This window comes from Rhinatrema bivittatum, chromosome 7, assembly GCF_901001135.1.
Source record: "Rhinatrema bivittatum chromosome 7, aRhiBiv1.1, whole genome shotgun sequence".
In the NCBI taxonomy this organism is placed as follows: Eukaryota; Metazoa; Chordata; class Amphibia; order Gymnophiona; family Rhinatrematidae; genus Rhinatrema; species Rhinatrema bivittatum.
In genome coordinates, this window is record NC_042621.1 from 49423004 (window position 1) to 49443729 (window position 20726).

The 20726-nt window shown below is 42.2% G+C and overlaps 1 protein-coding gene across 1 annotated transcript in view; it reads right to left on the reverse strand.

Annotated features, from left to right (window-relative positions):
- PEPD (peptidase D) overlaps window positions 1-20726 on the reverse strand; it is a 766251-nt gene that overhangs the window by 505684 nt on the left and 239841 nt on the right. Inside the window, exon 7 of the mRNA XM_029608350.1 lies at window positions 10561-10605. Coding sequence (XP_029464210.1) covers window positions 10561-10605 — 45 coding nt within the window. The remainder of the gene's footprint in view (window positions 1-10560; window positions 10606-20726) is intronic.

The window sequence follows — 20726 nt, forward strand, 5'->3', positions numbered from 1 at the left end:
CACCTTGCACTTGTCCACATTAAATTTAATCTGCCATTTGGATGTCCAGTCTTACAGTTTTGCAAGGTCCTCTTGCAATTTATCACAATCTGCATGCAATTTAACTACTCTGAATAATTTTGTGACATCTCCATATTTGATCACCTCACTCGTATCATTGTTCAGATCATTTATAAATATATTGAAAAGCACTGGTCCGAGTACAGATCCCTGAGGCACTCCACTGTTTACCTTTTTCCATTAAGAAAACTGACCATTTATCCTACTCTCTGTTTCTTGTCTCTTAACCAGTTTGCAATCCACGGAAGGACACTGCCTCCTATCCCATGACTTTTTCGTTTTCTTAGAAGTCTCTCATGAGGCACTTTGTCAAACAACTTCTGAAAATCCAAATGCACCACATCTACCCATTCACCTTTATCCACATGTTTATTAACCCCTTCAAAAAAACATGTAGCACATTTGTGAGGCAAGACTTCCCTTGGATAAATCCATGCTGGCTGTGTCATTTTAAATCCTGGCTATCTATATGTTCTGTGATTTTGCTCTTTAGAATAGTTTCCACTATTTTTCCTGGGACTCAAGTCAGGATCACTGGTCTATAGTTTCCATGATCAGCCCTGAAGCTCTTTCTAAATATTGGGGTTAAATTAGCCACCCTCCATTCTTCAGGTAAAATAGATGATTTTAAAGTTAGGTTCCAATTTTTTCTAATAGGACTGAAATTTCATGTTTTAGTTCTTTCAGAACCCTGAGGTGTATACCATCCAGTTTAGGTGATTTTCTACTCTTCAGTTTGTCAATCTGGCCTACCACATCTTCCAAGTGCACTGTGATTTGGTTCAGTTCATCCGAATCTTCACCCTTGAAAACTGTCTTCAGAACTGGTATCTCCCCAACATAGTCATTAGTAAACATGGAAGGAAAGAATTCATTTAGTCTTTCCACAATGGCCGGTGATATCACTGGATATGGATAAGGCTAACTTACTAGCTTGTAACCATTCATGATAACTTAGAATAATGAAAAAAAGCAAGTTTGCTTACCGTAAACGGTGTTTCCGTAGATAGCAGGATGAATTAGCCATGCTGTCATGGGATCTGTCAATCAGGTCCGGGAGGCGGAGCTTGTCAAAGCAGAGATCAGAGCTTTGTTCTCTGCGATTGCGCGTGTGTTCCCGCGCAGGAAAGTAACGGAATCTCCTCAGTCTGTGATAAAGCTGTATTGTAGTCGAAGACTTGGTGACTGCCAGAGAGGAGGGTGGGTCAGCATGGCTAATTCATCCTATCTACGGAAACATCGTTTACGGTAAGCAAGCTTGCTTTTTCCCGTCGATAGCAGGACTGAATTAGCCATGCTGTCATAGGAGTCCCAAGCTCCCGATCACGTTGTTTCTGATATATATGTTTGTACGTGATCATTAACAGTGTGGCAGTCACCGTGGACAAGAGGATAGAGATTGCAGTATTGCTTGCACTATCTTCGCATCAGTGGCTGCTTGTTGATCAAGGCAGTAATGAGATGTGAAGGTATGCAGTGATGACCCATGTAGCTGCCTTACAAATGTCTATGGGTTGCACATTCTTTAGGTGTGCCAATGAGGCTGCTACTGCTCTGACTTGGTGAGCTTTAGATTCTGTTTATCGTAACAGAATTTGATACACTGTGCTATCCAGCTGGAGATGGTGCGTTTAGTCACTGGTAATCCAGGTGCCTTTGGGTCAAGGAGACAAAGAGTTGAGAAACACGGGAGTCCGAGTTTGTCCTTTCTTTGTAGTATGCTAAAGCTCTTTTGCAATCTAGTGTGTGCAGTAGTTTTTCCCTATCATTTGCATGAGGTTTAGGGAAAAGGTGGGCAATTCCATGGTCTGATTGAGATGGAATTGAGAAACCACTTTTGGTAGGAAGGATGGGTGAGTTCGGAGAACTACCATTTGGTGATGAAATTGAAAATATGGAGAATAATGGACCAAGGCCTGTAATTCACTAACTCTTCGTGCCGATGTTACTGCAACCAGGAATACAACTTTACATGTGAGGTATTTAATATGTGCCAAGTCCAAGGGCTCAAAGGGGAAAAGCATGAGTTGTTCCAGAACTATGTTGAGGTTCCATGGAACTGGAGGCTTAGAGATTGGAGGACGAAGGTGAGTTAGCCCCTTAATGAAACGAGATAGTAAGGGGTGATTGGATATAGGAATATTGTTAACTGGTCTATGATATGCCCCTATGGCACTGAGATGAACTCCGATGGATGATGTTGCTATACCAGCTGCGTATAGTGTATGAAGATAGTCAATAAGTAGCTCAGGTGAGCAGTCCAACTGTGGTACACCTTTGGAAATGCACCAAGTAGAGTAAAGTTTCCATTTATAGCTATAATTTTTCCTCGTTGAGAGTTTCCTGGATTCTAACAAGATGAATTGTGCTGAAGTGGAAACTCCCTGTTCTGTTAGAAGGAGCCTCTCAATCTCCACGCTGTCAAGTGGAGAGATGAGTGTAGTGGGTGTAGAAGCGTCCCTTGATCTTGGCAGAGAGGATCTTGACGATTCGGTAACCGAATTGGATCCATGATGGATAGTTGGAGAAGGAAACTGTACCATGGTTGCCTCGGCCAGGCCGGGGCGATGAGTACCAGTTGAGCTTTGTCTGCTATGCACTTTTGAATTGTCCTCGTTACGAGTGGTATGAGAGGAAAGGCGTACAGGAGGCCTGTCATCCATGGGATGAGGAAGGCATCTTGAGCGATCCTGAATTGGCTTGGTCTTATCGAGCAGAATTTGGGAACTTGAGCATTGATCTCCGTTGCAAAGAGATCTATCGAAGGCATCCCCCACTGCATGAATATGTCTTGGGCTATTTCTGTATTGAGTGCCAATTCGTGAGGATGAAATATGCGGCTTAGCCTGTTCGCTCTTGTGTTTGCAACTCCTGGTAGGTAAGTTGCTTGGAGATGTATGCAGTTTCCATGAGCATGTTCAAAGATTGTCAGGGTCTCCTTGCAAAGGGATCTTGAACCGGACCCTCCTTGTTTGTTGATGTAAAACATCGCCACTTGATTGTCCGTGTAGATCATTACCCTGCGTCCTTTCAGGTGGTCTTAGAACACTTGTAATGCATTCTGAATCGCTCTGAGTTCCAATAAATGTATTTGCAAGTTTTGTTCTGAGATTGTCCATAACTCTTGTGTTTCATAAATCTCGAGGTGTGCACCCCAGCCCTTGCGAGATGCATCTATGGTTAATACTGCATTGTGAGGAGGGGAACTGAACAATGCTCCCTTGGATAGGGTGGAGTCTAGGAGCCACCATGTTATATCTTTTCTCATTTCGGCGGTCAACGATATCTTCTGTGTCAATGGTTGCGAGTACTGTTTCCATTGACGTTTCAAGCCCCATTGCAGGCATCTCATGTGTAGCCTGGTGTTGGGAACCATGAAAATCGCCACTGCCATGTGACCCAGGACTACTAAAACCTGTCTTGCTGAAGGTCTCTGAGTATGGTTCAAGGTATGTAAAAGAGGACAGAATTGTGATATTCTGTCACTTGGTAGGTATGCCCTGTTGCACGTAGTGTCCAGGCATGCTCCTATGGACTGTAACTGTTGTGTTGGTTGTAGGTGTGATTTCTGAAAATTGATCACCAATCCTAATTCTTGCAAGCATTGTATCACCCGATGGAGGTGATCGAGTAAGATGTTTGGAGTTGGGGCGATTATGAGCCAATCATCCAGATATGGAAAGATGGTTATACCTTGTCTTCTGAGATGAGCCACTACCACTACCATGCATTTGGTGAAAACCCTGGGTGCAGCCAATAGTCCAAAGGGAAGAACTTTGTACTGGTAGTGTTGATGTCTGTAGCAAAAACATAGGTAACGTCACGAGGATGGATGGATTGGAATGTGTGTGTAAGCATCCTTCAGGTCGATGGAACACATCCAAAAGTTGGTTTGAATTAGAGGAAGGATTGATTTCAAGGATACCATTTAGAATTTCTCTTTGGTGAGAAATTTGTTCAATTCCCTTAGGTCTAGGATGGGGCGAAGGCCACCCGACTTCTTGAGTATGAGGAAGTATGGGGAATAAAATCCTACTGATTGGGTCCCCTGGGAAATTTGTCGAATTGCTTGTTGTTTGCGAAGCAAAGCAATTTCCTCCCCCAGTTGTGGTTGGAAGTTGTGAATTTTGAGAGTGGAAAGATGAGGTAATATGGGTTTTGTGACAAATTGGAGTTGGTAGCCGTGACGTACTATTTCCAAAACCTATTGATCGGATGTTATTCTCTCCCAGGCTGCCAGGCAGGAGTGAATCCTGCTGGGTGGTGCTTGATATTGTGGTGGTGGCTGGGTAACTAAAAAGATGAAGTCGCTTTTACTGCTGTAGCCGGCTGTTGTGCCTGCAGTCTCTGGTTACGTGGTTTACCTCTACGTTGGTTTGAGGTATTCTGTTGTGGAGCAGGATGCTGGTAAGCAGGGTAAGGTTGGGTATGAAAGGACTGGTAAGATCTGTAGGGACTCCTGGCATATGATTGCAGACGAGTGGAACCCATATAATGACGTGTGTTCGAATAGTGAGGATGTGATGTTAATGATTGTACTGCTAGAGCTTCTTCCTTCAGTTTACCTACTGTGTCCTGAAATCGTTCTCCAAACAGGTTATCTCCTGTACATGGGAGGTTTGTTAGCTTCTCGTGCAAATCTTCACATATCGAACTTGAGCGTAACCATGCTAGTCTGCGGGCTGCAATGGCTGCTGCAGATGCCCTAGACGATGTTTCATATGCTTCATAGATTGACCTCAAAAGGTGTCGAGAACACTCTTCCATGTCATGAAGAGGCGGAGGTATCTGATCCGCAGTCGAGGAAAGCATACCTTTTATATCTTGTATGCATTCATATAGGTATTGTACCATGTAGAACTGATGGTGCATAATTCGGGCATTCAACATTCAGTTATGGTATATTTTCCTGCCAAACTCATCTAAATATTTGTTGTCTTTCCCTGGTGGGTATGAGGAATGCAACTTTGTTTTCTTAAATCTTTGCATCGCCGACTCACTACAATTGAAGAGTGAGGTAATTGTGGAATAGAGTACGGCGATGTTTTCCTCATACGAAATTTTATGTCTGTCTTCCTGGAAACCAATGAGATTGCATAAGGTGTTTCCCAGGATTTCTGTAAGACTGAATGCAGGAGTTCTTGTGGTGGAAGAGATGTTGGTTCTCCTGGGGTATCGAAAATATTTAGGAGGCCAAGAGTTTTTGATCTAGGGTCTGTTTCTTTTTGAACCTCTAGATGCAGTACTGAACCTAATTTTTCCAGAAATTTTGGATATGTAAGGTCTTCCGGAGGGGAATACAGTTCCTGAGGTTGTTCCTGCGGATCCGATGAGAATCCTGTAGATGATGATGTGGATGTTTGCAGTGAAGGAGAATCAAAATATATATCCTGTTTATAATTTGGTGAGGCTGGTTGGTTTGCTATGGGAGATGTTGGAGGCTCCACCAACTGCTCTCTATTATGTTCCGGAGAACTGCCAGAAGCAAGATTAGTGATTTTGAATGGTGACTGCAGAGATTCATAAAATCCTACTAAGGATTGGGACAATTGATAAAATGCCTCTTTTGTATGAGGGGGCATTATTGTACGACCATCTGGTTCTTGTGACTCACATGTTTTAGGTTGCATTGGAGTGTTGTGAGGTAAAGTATTGGATACTTTATAGTCTTTCTGTTTTTTTGTCACATATCATGTCCATCGAATCCTCTGAAGCTGTAGAAGCATTAGAGGAAGCAACTTGTATTACCTCTGTATGGGAGAAGGTATTTGAAGCTGGTATGTGAGATGATTTAGAAGTCATACATATTATCATAAGCACTCACATCACTACCACCACGAAAGGTCGGCAAAGAGGAGTGCAACATGGGAAGTAAGCCCTTTGACTTCTAAATCATCTGTCTGCGTGTATAGAGTCTAGCCTAGTACTGGGGCTCCTCATGGGGCTCCTCCCCGTGGGAGTGGCCATCACCGCAGTACCCAAGAATCCATTCCAACACCTCAAAACCATAACAAAGGATAGCCTCAATCCTACTATCACGCACATTCTTCAAGGCCACTCCTCCATCCACAGGGATAGTCGTCCACTTAGAGATGGCACAGACCAGTGCATCCACCTTGGGAAAATGCAAATGCTCTCAAACCGCTGGGATCCAGGTGGTACAGGCCTTCCAATGTCAGATCCCCTTTGAAATTTGCCTCTGGGGCACCCCATTCAATACCCTGTTATGGGTACCCATTCAATTCCCTGTTATGGTGTCCATAACAGGGAAAAAACTAGCGGCTTTACGCAAGGAAACCAAAATGGGATTCTTCTTCGGCTCAGACATGGAATCTGCACCAGGAACAGCTAGCATCTTCAAGGTCTGGGAAATCAAGGCCGGCAGTTCATCTCGATGAAAGAACCGCAACATGGTCCGATACGGTTCCAGTCCCGGAGGAATTTCCCCATCTTCCATGGAATCAGGATCTGCCTCATCATCAGTGCCATCCGGGTTCCAGTCGGGATTACCCGCAGCGAACCAGGCGTGCTCCAGCAGTTAAACATAGGACTGGAAGAGGGAGGAGTCCAACCTTAGGACTGGGTAAAGCTGAGGACTGCATCTGAAGAAAGGATTGCAAACCCTGAAAAAACTCCACCCAATAAAAAGCAGCCGGATCCAGGCCAAACCCACAAGGAACTGTGCGGCCCACTGAATTGCTATTACCTGCGGAGGAACCAGTGTACCTCCAGACAAATACTTAACCAGACCATTATCCGGCTGGAAGGATCCAGGCTTAGCGAAATCAGAGGAAGACAACTATCCCTGAGCCTCGAAACGGTGCTGACATGGTTAGAGGACACATCAGGCTAAGATGCCCAACTATGACAGGTAACACAGAGAGAAAGGTTTCTTGCTCACTGGCGCCATCAGTGCACAGGTGACGGAGAACGTGTTTTCAGTCAGCTTGCAATGAAAAATTGCAAGCACACAAAATGTATGCGCACAAAAATTAGGCATCCCAAGAGTAAACACCACAAAAACCACATGCACAAACTGTGCACCAAAGCCTGGGTGCAACACCAATGCTTAAAAAGTTCTGCGCACAAAAGGCGTGCCCAAAACTGATCGCACAACGTGTGCACAGAGCTGATGCACTGCACACACCGTCCTGTAGAAGGAAGTATGCCGACGATGTGCAAATACTGATCCCCATCAAAGAATCTATTACCAAAACACTCGAACACTGGGAAACCTGCCGAAGAGAGATTAACCTTCTTCTCTCTAGTCTAAACCTGATACTAAACGCAACGAAGACAGAACTCCTCCTCATCTCCCCGGAAAACAGTAATATCACACTAAGCGCACCATCTAACATCTTCGTCACCCAAGCAAGAGACCTAGGAGTTCTAATAGACAACAGGTTGAATTTAAAATCATTCATCAACCGCACCACCAAGGACGGCTTCTACAAACTACAAGTACTAAAAAGAGTCAAACCACTCCTCCACTTCCAGGCCTTCAGAACGGTTCTCCAAGCCGTGATTTTCTCTAAGATAGATTACTGCAACTCTATCTTGCTAGGTCTCCCTTCCTCCTCCATTAAACCTCTTCAGATGCTCCAAAACACAGTAGCTAGAATCCTGACAAACACCAGAAGAAGAGATCACATCTCTCCCATTCTCAAAAATCTGCACTGGTTACCAATACATTTCAGAATCCTCCATAAGTTCATGACCATCATCCATAAAACCATCCATTCCCAAGCCCCTCTTAGCCTTCAAATCCCACTCAAACTACACTCCTCTTTCAGACCCATCAGAGAAGCCTACAGAGGATCGTTACATGTTCCCCAATCCAAAGTGACATCACCTCGCCTTCAGGGAACGAGCCTTCTCCACGGCGGGACCTTCCATCTGGAACGCTATGCCCCCGGACCTCAGACAGGAACCATGCTTATTAACATTTAGAAAAAGACTTAAGACTTGGCTATTCAGACAAGCCTTTCCTGAATCTCACTGACTCCTCTAATGGGCCTTATGAACTGTCTGCTATAACCATCATGTTACATCCCAGCACTATGTAAATAGTTGTTCCTGTTTTTACTTCTAAAACTACTCAGGCTTCTTTTCTTATCCCAGTTCCTGCTTCCCCTGTTTTATTGTAACTTTCTTGCTTCTCTCCACCTGTTAAATGTTAGGTTTTTCACTCCCCTTGTTACTTGTAAACCAACATGATGTGATTCTATCATGAATGCCGGTATAAAAAAAGCTTTAAATAAATAAATAAATAAATAAATAAATAAATAAATAAATAAATAAAGTACAGCATGCACAGAAGCAAGTGAAAACAGTGCCACAGCCTATCATGTGGTGCACAGAAAAAAAATCCTAACTGCAGGGCCTAGCCCACCAAGGTCGCTCAACCCACCTCACTGCCCAGTTCCCCCAACCCCCCTCAGGAGCGGGAACGAACATCAGAACGGCATGCTGAGCATGGAGACCAGAGGAATTCCTGCAAATTCCCTCTACACTGTCTCTGTTTCTAAATTATTTTTTTCTTTAAACTTACCTGAGCTCAGCCCTTACCGGCTGAGTAAAGAGACGGTCTCCGGCTGCGGGGGGAGAGGGTATGTGCCATCACTGTCGCACTCGGCCTCCTACACCCGCTGCATATAAGCTGTACAATCAGCTAAGTCCATGCTGGGAAACCCAGCTTCCGTTCCAAGGCACACATCTGAGGGGCCACGGAAATCACCACAGGAATTCTCACCTCGGGGCTTTTCTTTTTCTATTTAAAATTCTCCTTCCAAAATCTGAAGCAATCTCCATAGGGAGATGCACATCCACCATCTACTGGAGACGGAGAATACTGGCAGGGTGGTGTCACTGTAGGAGTATATATACTGTGACTTCAGCTTGCTCAGTCTCCATCTGCTGGCACGGGAGCATAACCCACTGGTCCCACCTGTCTACACGCCAGGACATTTTAAATTTTGTTAAATGAAGAAATAAAGGACAATGCACTCGTGACCTGGATTGGCCACTGTTGGAAACTAGATGCTGGGCTAGATGGACCCTCGATCTAACCCAGTATGGCAGTTCGTACATTCTCTACATAGGTAAAAGTACATGTATTGTGCCACAATGTGCATACTTTTTCCCTATCTAAAGGAGAGGAATTTCCAGGGGTAGGGGAGCAGAAAATAAAAACATATGCAGATTCCATTTTCAACATCCATCCATGGTTTCTTCTGAAAAAGTGCTTGCAGACAAAGTGGGGCAAACATCTGCAGGCACTTTACCCCCAGGGAAATTTTACCCTTCTGGGGTAGGTAAAAGATACTTTGCAGATTCACCATAGATGCTGTCACATTGAAAACAGATGCACTATGTAACCCATATTTACTTTATCTGTTCCGGCAACATCATTTTGTACTGACCTAAAGAAGGGCATGCACTCTAAAAACGCTAGCCACAAATATAGTATGTTAGTCCAATAAAAAGGTCTCATCTACAATTTGTTCATCTGTTTGAATAAGCAAAAATAAAGATCAACATACAGCAGCCACAAATGTCTTATTCAAGTATTGTTAAGGTGTCAAAAATTATCAAAATATCGAGACCCCTAAAAAGAAAAAGGGGGGGCAGGGAATGATTATTTTTTGCATTGGCACCTACAAGATCTCTTCTATAATATTCTGCTCCCTCTCTGTTTTCTGGGGGGGGATAGCAAGTGGGTAGGTAGTCTCAGGCAGTTTTCCAAGTATAGACATTCGAATTAGAAAAATAATACAGTGTGTTATAAATTTGCACTATAATACTGTCAACTAAAAGAGTAGGAACTTGGAGCATAATTTCTGTTTTTCTTTCCATTTATTTTGTGCCTTTCTGTAAATGTGCATTTTAAGATGATTTTTTATGTAGTTGCAACTTTCTAATTATGCAATCAGCAGGAGGGAGCTCTTCTTGTCAATGGCGCCTCGCGAGGATCCCGAAAACACAGCCTATTTCAGCTTCAGACCTTTCAGAATCCCCAGGAGATGACTCTCTGACATGAAGACAGATGCCTCTGACTGATCACAGAAACCTAAAGCACTCACCATCCACTAGCAGCATCCTTGAGAGAGTGGCACGAAAAGATGCTGGTACATCAGCATTATCTGCATGCGGTTTGAATGGAAAATGGCAAATCAAGGACACCAGCAGCCTTACATTAAATGGAATATTTCAATAGCGGAATCTACTATATTGGAAGTAAAGTGCTTTTCCATCTTTTGTTATGTTTACAAAAAGCACGGTGGTCAATATAGATGCTATGAGAGCTATAAAGACACCAGCAGAAGCTGGTTAATGCAGGGATTTTTCTGCATAATGCATGCGGTTGATTCCTGTTACAAACATTGATGGAGCCAGTAAAGCAACAGCTGATTTCAAGGAAGCTATTAGGCAGAGAGATTAATTTGCAAGGCACAAAAAGTGAAAACAGAAAGCTGGAAAAAGATACAAGGAACAACTTACCATTCCACGATTTCTGGATAAAGAAGGGTATTGTTCACATGAAATCTACAATACAAAATGTCAAAACAATGGGCATAAAATCCATGAGTCTACGTGCCAATGATTTGTGCATAAAATAGAAATCCTAAAAGGGATTAAGATGCAAATTAAGAGGGTGATTTTCAAACAGTGCACATTTCAAATGTAGATTTTACAAAATATTTTCAAAGCTAACTTTGAAAACACTCTGGTAACTAGCCAAGTATGTGCATGCATTCCCATTTCTTCTCGTAAAGTTACCTCCTCTTCAAAGGGTATGTACACTTGCACTTATAACAGGTCATTTTTAAAGGAGTCACTCGCATAAAACTAACAATTTTAAAAGCCCATTTACGCATGTAAATCCTTTTGACAACTCGTCCCTCTGGAGTTAATTTTCAAATGAGTTATGCGCAAAAAAGTAGACTTTTCAAATTTAATGCACATAAATCCTTTTGAAAATTACTTCTATACTTTTGAAAATCACCAAGTATGCAAGTATGAGCGTAAAAGCCAACTCTTCCCAACCCAACCCACCCACTCACCCATAACACTTCTTCAAAACACATCTAAAAGAAAGCGGGAAACCAGGATATGACCGTATTTTTTACATGGACTGAGCCCGGATCAATTTTAGAATAGCCACGGATACAATGCAACTGGATTTTATCCATGTAAATTGCTTTGAAAATTAGTCCCCAAGTATTATGGAGTCCATTTTCAACAGCTGTCTGGCCAGCAAATTTAGCCAGATAAACTTATCAGGCTAACTTTGTTGGGATAACGTGTTATCCAGCTATCTTGGGGCTGGTTCGCATGGCGGGATTTGAAACTCCTGATGTTTGTCCGGCTAAGTTCGAACTTAGCCGGACAAACGGCACTGAATGTCATCCTCTAAGCTTTATGTTAAAATAATCAGCTCCAAAACATTTAGCAAAATAAAAGCATATACTTAAGACACATTGGGCTGGATTTGAATAGCTACGCGTGAGCGTAGATTTGTGTGTGCAACCAGGCGCGCACAAATCCAAGCCTGATTTTATAACATGCGCGTGCAGCCGTGCGCTTGTTACAAAATCTGGGGTCAGCGCACAAGGGGGTGCACACTAGTGCACCTTGCATGCGCCGAGCCCTAGGGGAGCCCCGATGGCTTTCCCTGTTCCCTCCGAGGCCGCTCCGAAATTGGAGTGGCCTCGGAGGGAACTTTCCTTCACCCCCCCCCCCCCCCCCCACCTTCCCCTCCCTTCCCCTAACGCACTTCCTCAGCCCTACCTAAATCCCCCTGCCCACCTTTATTTTATAAGATGCCAGGCGTAGGTTGCGTGCCAACGGCCGGCCCGCGATCCCGGGCACAGCGGCAAGGCTCCGGCCACGCCCCTTCCTCACGACCGCCCCGCCCACACCCCTTTTGAGGCCCGGGACATACGCGCGTCCCGGGGCTTGACATGCGCCGCTGGGCCTTTTGAAAATAGGCCCGGCACGCGTATACTTTGAAAATCTGCCCCATTGCCTAAACATACTCTGGGATAGAAGAGAACTATAATATTCTTCTCATTCAAAGAACTGATGCAATGCAGCTCATCAAGCTTGGTCCAAGAATAGCTAGGCATGGACAAATGGCATTGAGTTGATTCTTTCTCTGCCATGTTTCTCAGAATTAGCAGAAAATACTTTAAAAAATAATTCAATGACCAGGTTTAAACACTGCCACCAGTGGCAGCTGGTGAGATATTAAACTGGGTAGGTAAAATAAAGTCTTGCAGCAGGGACCAAGGATTTATGCCCCAGCTGTAGTCTTCTTTCCCTAACAGGAATCTTCATTCCCATCTACCCCTACGGACTACGTGGTCAAGTACATTGATAGGCAGCCTGTAGAGAGGGAGTCATTAATTTAGTCCCAGAGGATGTCAAGCTCTTCCTGTGCCAGCAGCCACAGCAGTAATCTGCCCCCCTAGTGGATATACAGCAGAGGAAGTGGAAGCTGATGAACACGTGCTGATCAGTCTGGAAGGAGCATTTTGGTCTTTATCTGTCAACATTTACTATGGGTTTGAGGCAGGCTAGTTTACCCTGGCGTTTTCAACAGATGGCTTGCAGCAATACAACACCGTGAAGGGAGAACAAGCATCAGGAAGAATGCAAATCTATTAAACATTAAAATGTAAATTAATGTACTGTATGCCCAGGAAGTACAGGTGTAAGAAATTCCTAACATTTTCTTGGCTGTAGAAGTGAGTAAAAGTTAAAAACATGAGAATGGAGCAGTGAAGATTTGCTTATCCTGATCAGTCAACACTGATGGCCACTAATGGACTTTCCAAATTTTTTCAGTTTCTAGCCATACACTACCTCAGTGTTTCCCCAACCTTTTCAAAAATGCTATGTGTACAGACTTTCACTGAACAGGCAATGTGGACACAGAGAGGACTTGTACAGCCAAAAGAAGAGCTGGGAAAGGCCTGAAAGCTCCACATGTCTCTTCCAAACTTTAAAACAAAGGAAGCAGAGATGGAAACCCACATGAACCTATCACAATGGAGCAGCTCCCTCTATACACAAGTGAAAGAGAAGTAGTCAGTGTGATGCAGGCAGCCAGTTAGGTTAGTTACCTTGGCCTTTGCATGTGGCTACCATTGCTCCTCCACTGCTGCTGCTGCTCTGAGCAATTAGAATGAGTCACATGCAGCGTTCAGTGGGGCCGATACAATATAAAGCGCGGAAAGCGGGCGCTGACGAGTCAGTGCCTGCTTTCCTAATGTGTGCATGGCATCCGCAAGGGGGGGGGCGCCATGCAATATCCAAATTAGGGGGTCGTGCTAGGAAGGAGGCACTAGGGTCGCTTGCAATTATGAAAACAGACGTCATTACTGGCAGATGGCCGGTTATGAAAACCAACGCAGAGTTTACTGGCGTCTGTCTTCATAACCTGGCAGTCTGCTGAGTTTTGTTTTTTTTTTACTTAAGAGAAGAAGTATAGAAAAGTGGTTTTTTCTGCTTTTCTGTACTTCTTTTACCTGCGCTCAGCTATTAACGCCTGCTCCAGGCAGGCGTTAATAGCTGAGCAATAAATATGCATCTGAGATGCACATTTATTTTATTGCATGCAAAGTGAATGAGTAATAGCCTCATTCACATACATTTGCAGGTGATGAGCGCTATTACATTCACTCCGCATCCGACGCGGGTTAAATAGGCGCTAATCACCCTATTGCATTGGGGGGGGTGGACCTGGGGATTAGACAACATCTGGAAGGACTCAAAAGAAGAAACTCAGGAAAGGGAAGATGAGGATATGTGTAAAATGTGTGTGTTGGGCAGACTACAGGGCATGAATAGCTGGATCCACTTTAGTTCATTAGTTATCACACTCCAGGGCTCATGCTGTAGCTAGGAAGAGGAGGCATGCAAGTTCTCAAAAAAGTCCTTACACATTTAAGAGCCACTACTAGTGTCTATTGCTGCTGCAAGGTGCTGACAGCACAGCCTAGGTGCTGGCCTGGATCTGAACATCAGGCAATGCTGACATTTCTGTGGCCCACCTGATGAGGACTGAAGGCACACCAATGTGCCATGGCACACTGGTTGAGAAACGCTGCACTTGTAGCATTTGTGAAAGGTGATGGATTGATAACACTGGAAAACTACATTTATCCACAGAACAGCAGACTTCTCCACATTGCCTTACCAGTGTGTCAACTCTCTTCTGGAGAATACACATCTAGGTGGGTTAGAGAATATTGGGGTCTCTTTGTCCGCAAAATCTTTGGCTTATCTATTGAGAATGCCAACAATGTTTATGTTTATTGGTTTTTATATACCGTTGCCTCAGTGGGAACCTTCACAACGGTTTACAATAAAAAACAACATGGAAGCAGAGTAATACAATAATTCAATTAAGATACATAGTTATAAATAGTAAATGGTTAAAATTAATTTAAAAATAAAATACTAAAAGTCATAAAAAACTAATTATCACAAAGTGTATATAAAAGCGTAAATGAGAGGATATTAAGATAATAAAATTTCTAATACACTGAAAAGCAAAGATCGTTAGTTAGTTGTGTCTGCGTATGCACATTCAAACAGCCATGTCTTAAGCTCTTACTTGAAATTCTTACGGTCTGCTTGGAGTCTTAGCTGAATGGGTAGTGTGTTCCAAAGCTTCGGGCCCGCGATTGATATTGCTCAATCACGAACCTGACTAAGGGGGTCATTTATCAAAATGCGATAAGGCGTTTTCGCATGCGTTAAGGGCTTATCGCACGCGAAAAGGGCTTATCGCATGCGTTAAGGGCTTATCGCATGCGAAAAGCGCTGTTAACGCATGCGATAGGCCCTTAATGCATGCGAAAGCACCATATCTAACCACCAAAGTGATTCACAAAGCACAGGACAACAGAAAACCCTGGTTTACACCCGAATTGAAGGCTATTAAATTAGACCTTAGAAACAAAGAACATACTTGGCGCAGAAATCCTTCTACTACGAATAAAGCAAGCTACAAAGCCACTCTCAACAAGTATAGAAACTCCATTTTTAAAACAAAAAAAGATTTCTACGCTAAAAAAATCCATCATTTCATATTTGACTCCAAAGCTCTGTTTTCTTACGTCTCAGCTCTTACTAAACCCATACCTCCTTCAATTCCTGATGATCAAGCTCTCACCAAAGCTACTGAGCTCGCTTCCTTTTTTGAAGAAAAAATTATCAAGCTCACTAATGTTTTTCACACCTCTACTCCTATTACCCAACTCTCACAGACCACAGCATCACAGCATCAAAACGCCAGGTTAGAATCCTTCGTGACCACCTCATCATTTGAATCTTTCGAAACCACCTCATCACTTGAAATTATGAATATCTTAAAAAAACAAACCATCTTCACATCCTCTAGATACCATACCTTCAAACCTTCTCATGTCAATACCAAACATCATTTCAAAACCGATCGCAAAAATCATTAACTGTTCATTAACTCAAGGTAAAGTTCCAGATTCTCTCAAGCTAGCCATCTTAAAACCTCTCCTAAAAAAACCTAATCTTTCAACAGATGTACCAGCTAATTTTCGCCCTATTGCTAACCTTCCCTTCATTGCTAAGGTCATGGAGAAAGTAGTTAATAAACAACTTACAGACTACTTGGAAGATTTTAAGATCCTGGCTCCATCTCAATATGGTTTTCGAAAATCCCGTAATACAGAATCCCTTCTGATCTCTCTCTTGGATTCAGTCTTCCTTAGTTCAGAAAAAAGTCAACCTCACCTACTCATTCTCCTCGACCTCCTGGCGGCCTTCGATACAGTCAACCATTCAATCCTTCTAGACGGACTATCAGACATTGGTATTTCAGGCACTGCCCTAGATTGGTTTCGCTCATTTCTCAGCAACAGATTATTCAAGGTAAAAATTAATAACAAAGAATCTAAGCCAATCAGTTCTAATTTGGGAGTCCCACAGGGCTAATCCCTCTCCCCAACCCTCTTCAACATTTATCTGCTACCCCTCTGCTTCCTGCTATCTAAACTGAAAATCAAACATTTTGTATATGCAGACGACATACAAATTCTCATCCCTATAAAGAAATCCCTTCAAAATACTTTAATTTTCTGGGAATATTACTTTCAGGAAATCAGCTCGCTCCTTACCAAACTTAACCTGGTTATCAACAAGCAAAAAACGGAATACCTCCTCATCTCACAGGATAACAACTTCATTCCTAGAGAGATATCTAACTTTAAAATTGATCACACACAAAAAGATATGACCTCTAATCCTAATCCTCCTGCAACAATCCTGGACAACATCAAAAACACTTCACATGTAAGAGATCTAGGCGTGCTTTTGGACACTCACCTGAACCTCAAAAGTTTTGTAAATAACACAATTAAAGAATGCTTTTTCAAATTACAAGTTTTGAAAAGACTAAAACCCCTTTTGCATTCACACGATTTCCGCCTTGTCCTTCAATCAATCATACTCTCCAAAGTGGACTATGGTAACGCTTTGCTACTTGGTCTTCCAGCCAACTCCATCAAGCCTCTACAGTTGTTACTGAACTCAGCAGCCAGGATACTGACCAACGCAAATAAGAGAGACCACATTACACCCATTCTCTTCAAACTTCACTGGCTTCCGATTAAATACAGAGTTCTCTACAAAGCCATGACCATCATACATAAATCCTTAAACAACTTAGCCCCAATTGATCTTACTTTTCAGTTTCGCACCAACAAATCAAAAAGACCAATAAGAAAAGCTTATCAAGGCTCCCTTTTTGTCCCTCAAGCCAAAACTCCACTAAGTAACAGAGCTTTTTCCACAGCAGCTCCTCCTCATTGGAATTCACTTCCTTCAGACCTTAGACAGGATCCCTGTCATCAATCCTTCAAGAAAAAACTGAAAACTTATCTATTTAATCTAGCATTTCCATGACTTCTTACTGTAGATTTACTATGGCAAATATGATTTGTTTGTTTTTTCTTTTTCCTCCCTCTAATTCCTTCCTTTTTAACCACCTATCTGTTCACTCTGTTCTTTTTTCCCCCTCCCTCTCATCTCCTCCTCCTCTCTCATAATTTTTTTTTTCACTCAGTTCTCCCTCTCATCTTCCTCTTTCATTATTTCACTTAGTGCTCCCATGCTCTATTTTCTCTCATTACTTCCATTTGCTATTTATATAAATTTTTTTGAATTTTTTAATCCATTTTTGCTTTTTCCTGTTAAAGATGAACAACTCATACTCTGTGTTTTATTTTTTTGTTCCAACAGGTTTTTCATGTTTTGATGTTCTTTGTTACATGTAATGCTTTTTCAAGCAAGTTTAAATGTTCAATGTAAACCGATTTGATTTGCATATAATGCAAGAAGACCGGTATATAAAAACCAAAAATAAATAAATAAATAAATAAATATCGTATGGTGCGATGCAAATTCAGAAAATAGGAGGAGTTAGGGGCGGAGAGTGGGCTGGGTTAGTCTGTCTGCGAAGAGCTATTGCACAGCCATAATGCCGTTTTTAACAACACCTCTTTGAATTGCGTTAGGCTGTGCGATAGCTGCCGTGACCATGTGGAACGATTTCATCGCCGTTTGCAATGTCTCCCGTAAGGCCTATTTCAGGTGAATTGAAGGAGAGAGAGAGAGAGTGAGAGCGAGAGAGACTGGCCATGATGTCATCCCCATAGGTAGGTATTTGTATGCCTATGGTAGGCCCACCTAGTAACTCAAGGTGGGGTTTAGGTATGAGTGTAGGGGGTTAGGGGCCACTTTGACATCCTATGTGACACGTACGAACAGAACAGTGGTCTCTTGTGAAGATTTGATGGCCTTCGGAGTGAGGAAACTCACTCCAAGATGAGATTTGGGCAATGTTCGAGTTTCCTCATTCCGAAGGCCATCAAACCTTCACAAGAGACCACTGTTCTGTTCGTACGTGTCACATAGGATGTCAAAGTGGCCCCTAACCCCCTACACTCATACCTAAACCCCACCTTGAGTTACTAGGTGGGCCTACCATAGGGATACAAATACCTACCTATGGGGATGACATTATGGCCAGTCTCTCTCTCTCTCCCTCCCACCCAGTGGTCACATGCAGGAAATACAACAGGTCTGGCACCTATTGCAAATTCTAATAATGTTATCGCAATGTGCACTAACTTAGTTCTTCGCATAGGTAATTAGCGCAAATTGCGATAAACTGAATTTTTGCATAAACCACGCCCCTTTTGCAATCGCATGCGGTACTTACCGCATTTTGATAAATCCAGGCCTTAGATGGGCTGACCTTATTGAAGGAATATTTAAAAGAGCCTTATTTGCCGACCTGTAGTTTCTCTGCAGGACATGTAATCAAATGGCTGTATTCAGCCATTCTGTTTTTTTGCAGTAGATATTGTGTATAATACATGCTGTTTTATATTGTACATGGTAAGTGATAGGTAGCCAATCAAACTCAATTAAAAGTGGTGTAATATGGTCACATTTCTTTTTATTTGTCAATATTCTGGCAGTGGCATTCTGTAATACCTGTAATGGACGTAGTGCAGAGAAAGGGAGGCCTAACAATAAGGAATAACAGTAGTCAATATTAGAAAAAATTAAGAACTATAGAACTGTCCTAAAGTCGTTCATATCTAATAAGAGGTTTTAGCCTTCGTAATGTGAGCAAGTTAAAATAGCCATCTTTTAATTTAATGGATAAATATTTTTTTAAGCTAAGTTCGGAATCTAATATTATCCCCAGATCTTTTATGAAAAGAGTGGGTTGTATTGGAAACAGGATGCTGGGCTTGATGGACTCTTGGTCTGAGCCAGTATGGCATTTAAATAAAAAAGGAGGAATATCCTCATCTCTGCATTTTCTCTCTAAGAGCAATATTTCCATTTTATCCATATTCAGCACAAGTTTCAAATGTAAAAGAAGTTGCTTTATGGCATTTAGGTATACTTAAATCAGTTTATAGGTCTTTTTGATGGTGTCATTTATGGGAACAAGAAACTGAATGTCATCAGCGTAAATATAAAAGTTTAGGCCCAAACCTGCATGCAAATGACATATCGGCAGTAAATAGATGTTAAAAAGGGTAGCCGACAGTGCGGATTCACTGCGGTACTCCAGTATCTAACGGGACTTTATTTGAGACTAGATTTTTTATTTTTACTTGGAATGAATGTTTGTTCAGGAAAGAATCAAACCATTTTAAGACTACACCTCTAATACCTATTTCCTTCAATCGGTCAAGAAGTATATTATGATCCACCTTGTCGAATGCCGCAGATAAGTCTAAAAGTACTAGAAAATAGCTTTGCCAGTACTGTAACCCCATTGCAATTAGTAAAGTTTCGGTGCTAAAATTTTTTCTGAAACTGAACTGATTAGGGAAAAGAATATTATTTAATTCAAGAAACTGTGCGAGTTGTTTCTGCACAATTTTCTCGATAATCTTGGCGATGAATGATAGGTTCGAAATTGGCCGATAGTTATTTAATTTTGTGGCATCTAGATTAGGTTTTTTGAGGATCGGTTTAATGATTGCGTTTTTAAGTACATCTGGGACTTTACCTTCTTTTAGGGAAAGGTTAACTATTGCCATAATAACGGCGCGATTACATTTGAAATTGTTTTGAGTGAAATTACGAGGATGGTATCTATAGGATAGCTAGCTGGGTTTAACCTTTTAATGACTGATTCTATCTCAAGTTCTGATACTGTGTCGAATGAGTTCCAATTTGTACCTTCTTTATGTTTCATTTTGATTTCTTGACATGGATTTAATAGGTTATTAATAATTAGCTGGTCTATTTTGTTCTTAAAAAAACAACACAATATCATCGCATTGATTTTTGGATACTATAATATCACTATGAGATGGGAGCTTTGTTAAGTTTTTGACTATAGTAAACAAAGTTCTTGAATCGTGAGAACATTTTTGGATTTTTTTCTTTAAAATTCCTTTTTTGCGTTATTGATACTTTATTATAATTGTGTAAAGCCAACCGGTAAAAGCAAGTTTGCTTACCATAAACGGTGTTTCCGTAGATAGCAGGATGAATTAGCCATGCTGTTGATGGGACTGTATCAAGGCACAGGAGGCGGAGCTTTATCAAAGCTGTATGCAGAGCTTTGCTCTACAGCTGCGCATGTGTTCCCGTGCAGGAAGACAGATTCTCCTCCGTCAGTCATTAAGCTATAGGAATACACGTAGTATTGACTGTCCAGGGAGGCGGGTGGGTCCGCATGGCTAATTCATCCTGCTATTTACGGAAACACCGTTTATGGTAAGCAAACTTGCTTTTTCCTGTGGCTAGCAGGGCTGAATTAGCCATGCTGTTGATGGGAGTCCCAAGCTCCTGAGCACGCCATAGATGATTGTTATTAGTTCTTTAGAATACGGCGTGACCGAATGTGGACAGTCAATTGCTGGTTATGGATCTATTAAAGTTTTTAAGACTGCTTGACTAAGTTTGGCATCTGCAGCAGTTTGATGATCAAGACAATAGTGTGAAGTGAATGTATGTACAGAAGACCATGTGGCCACTTTGCAAATATTCAGAACAGGATCATTTCTTAAGTGAGCTATAGAAGTGGAAACTGCATGCACTTCATGGGCGTTCGGTTGTGTAGATAGTACAATGTTCTTCTTTTG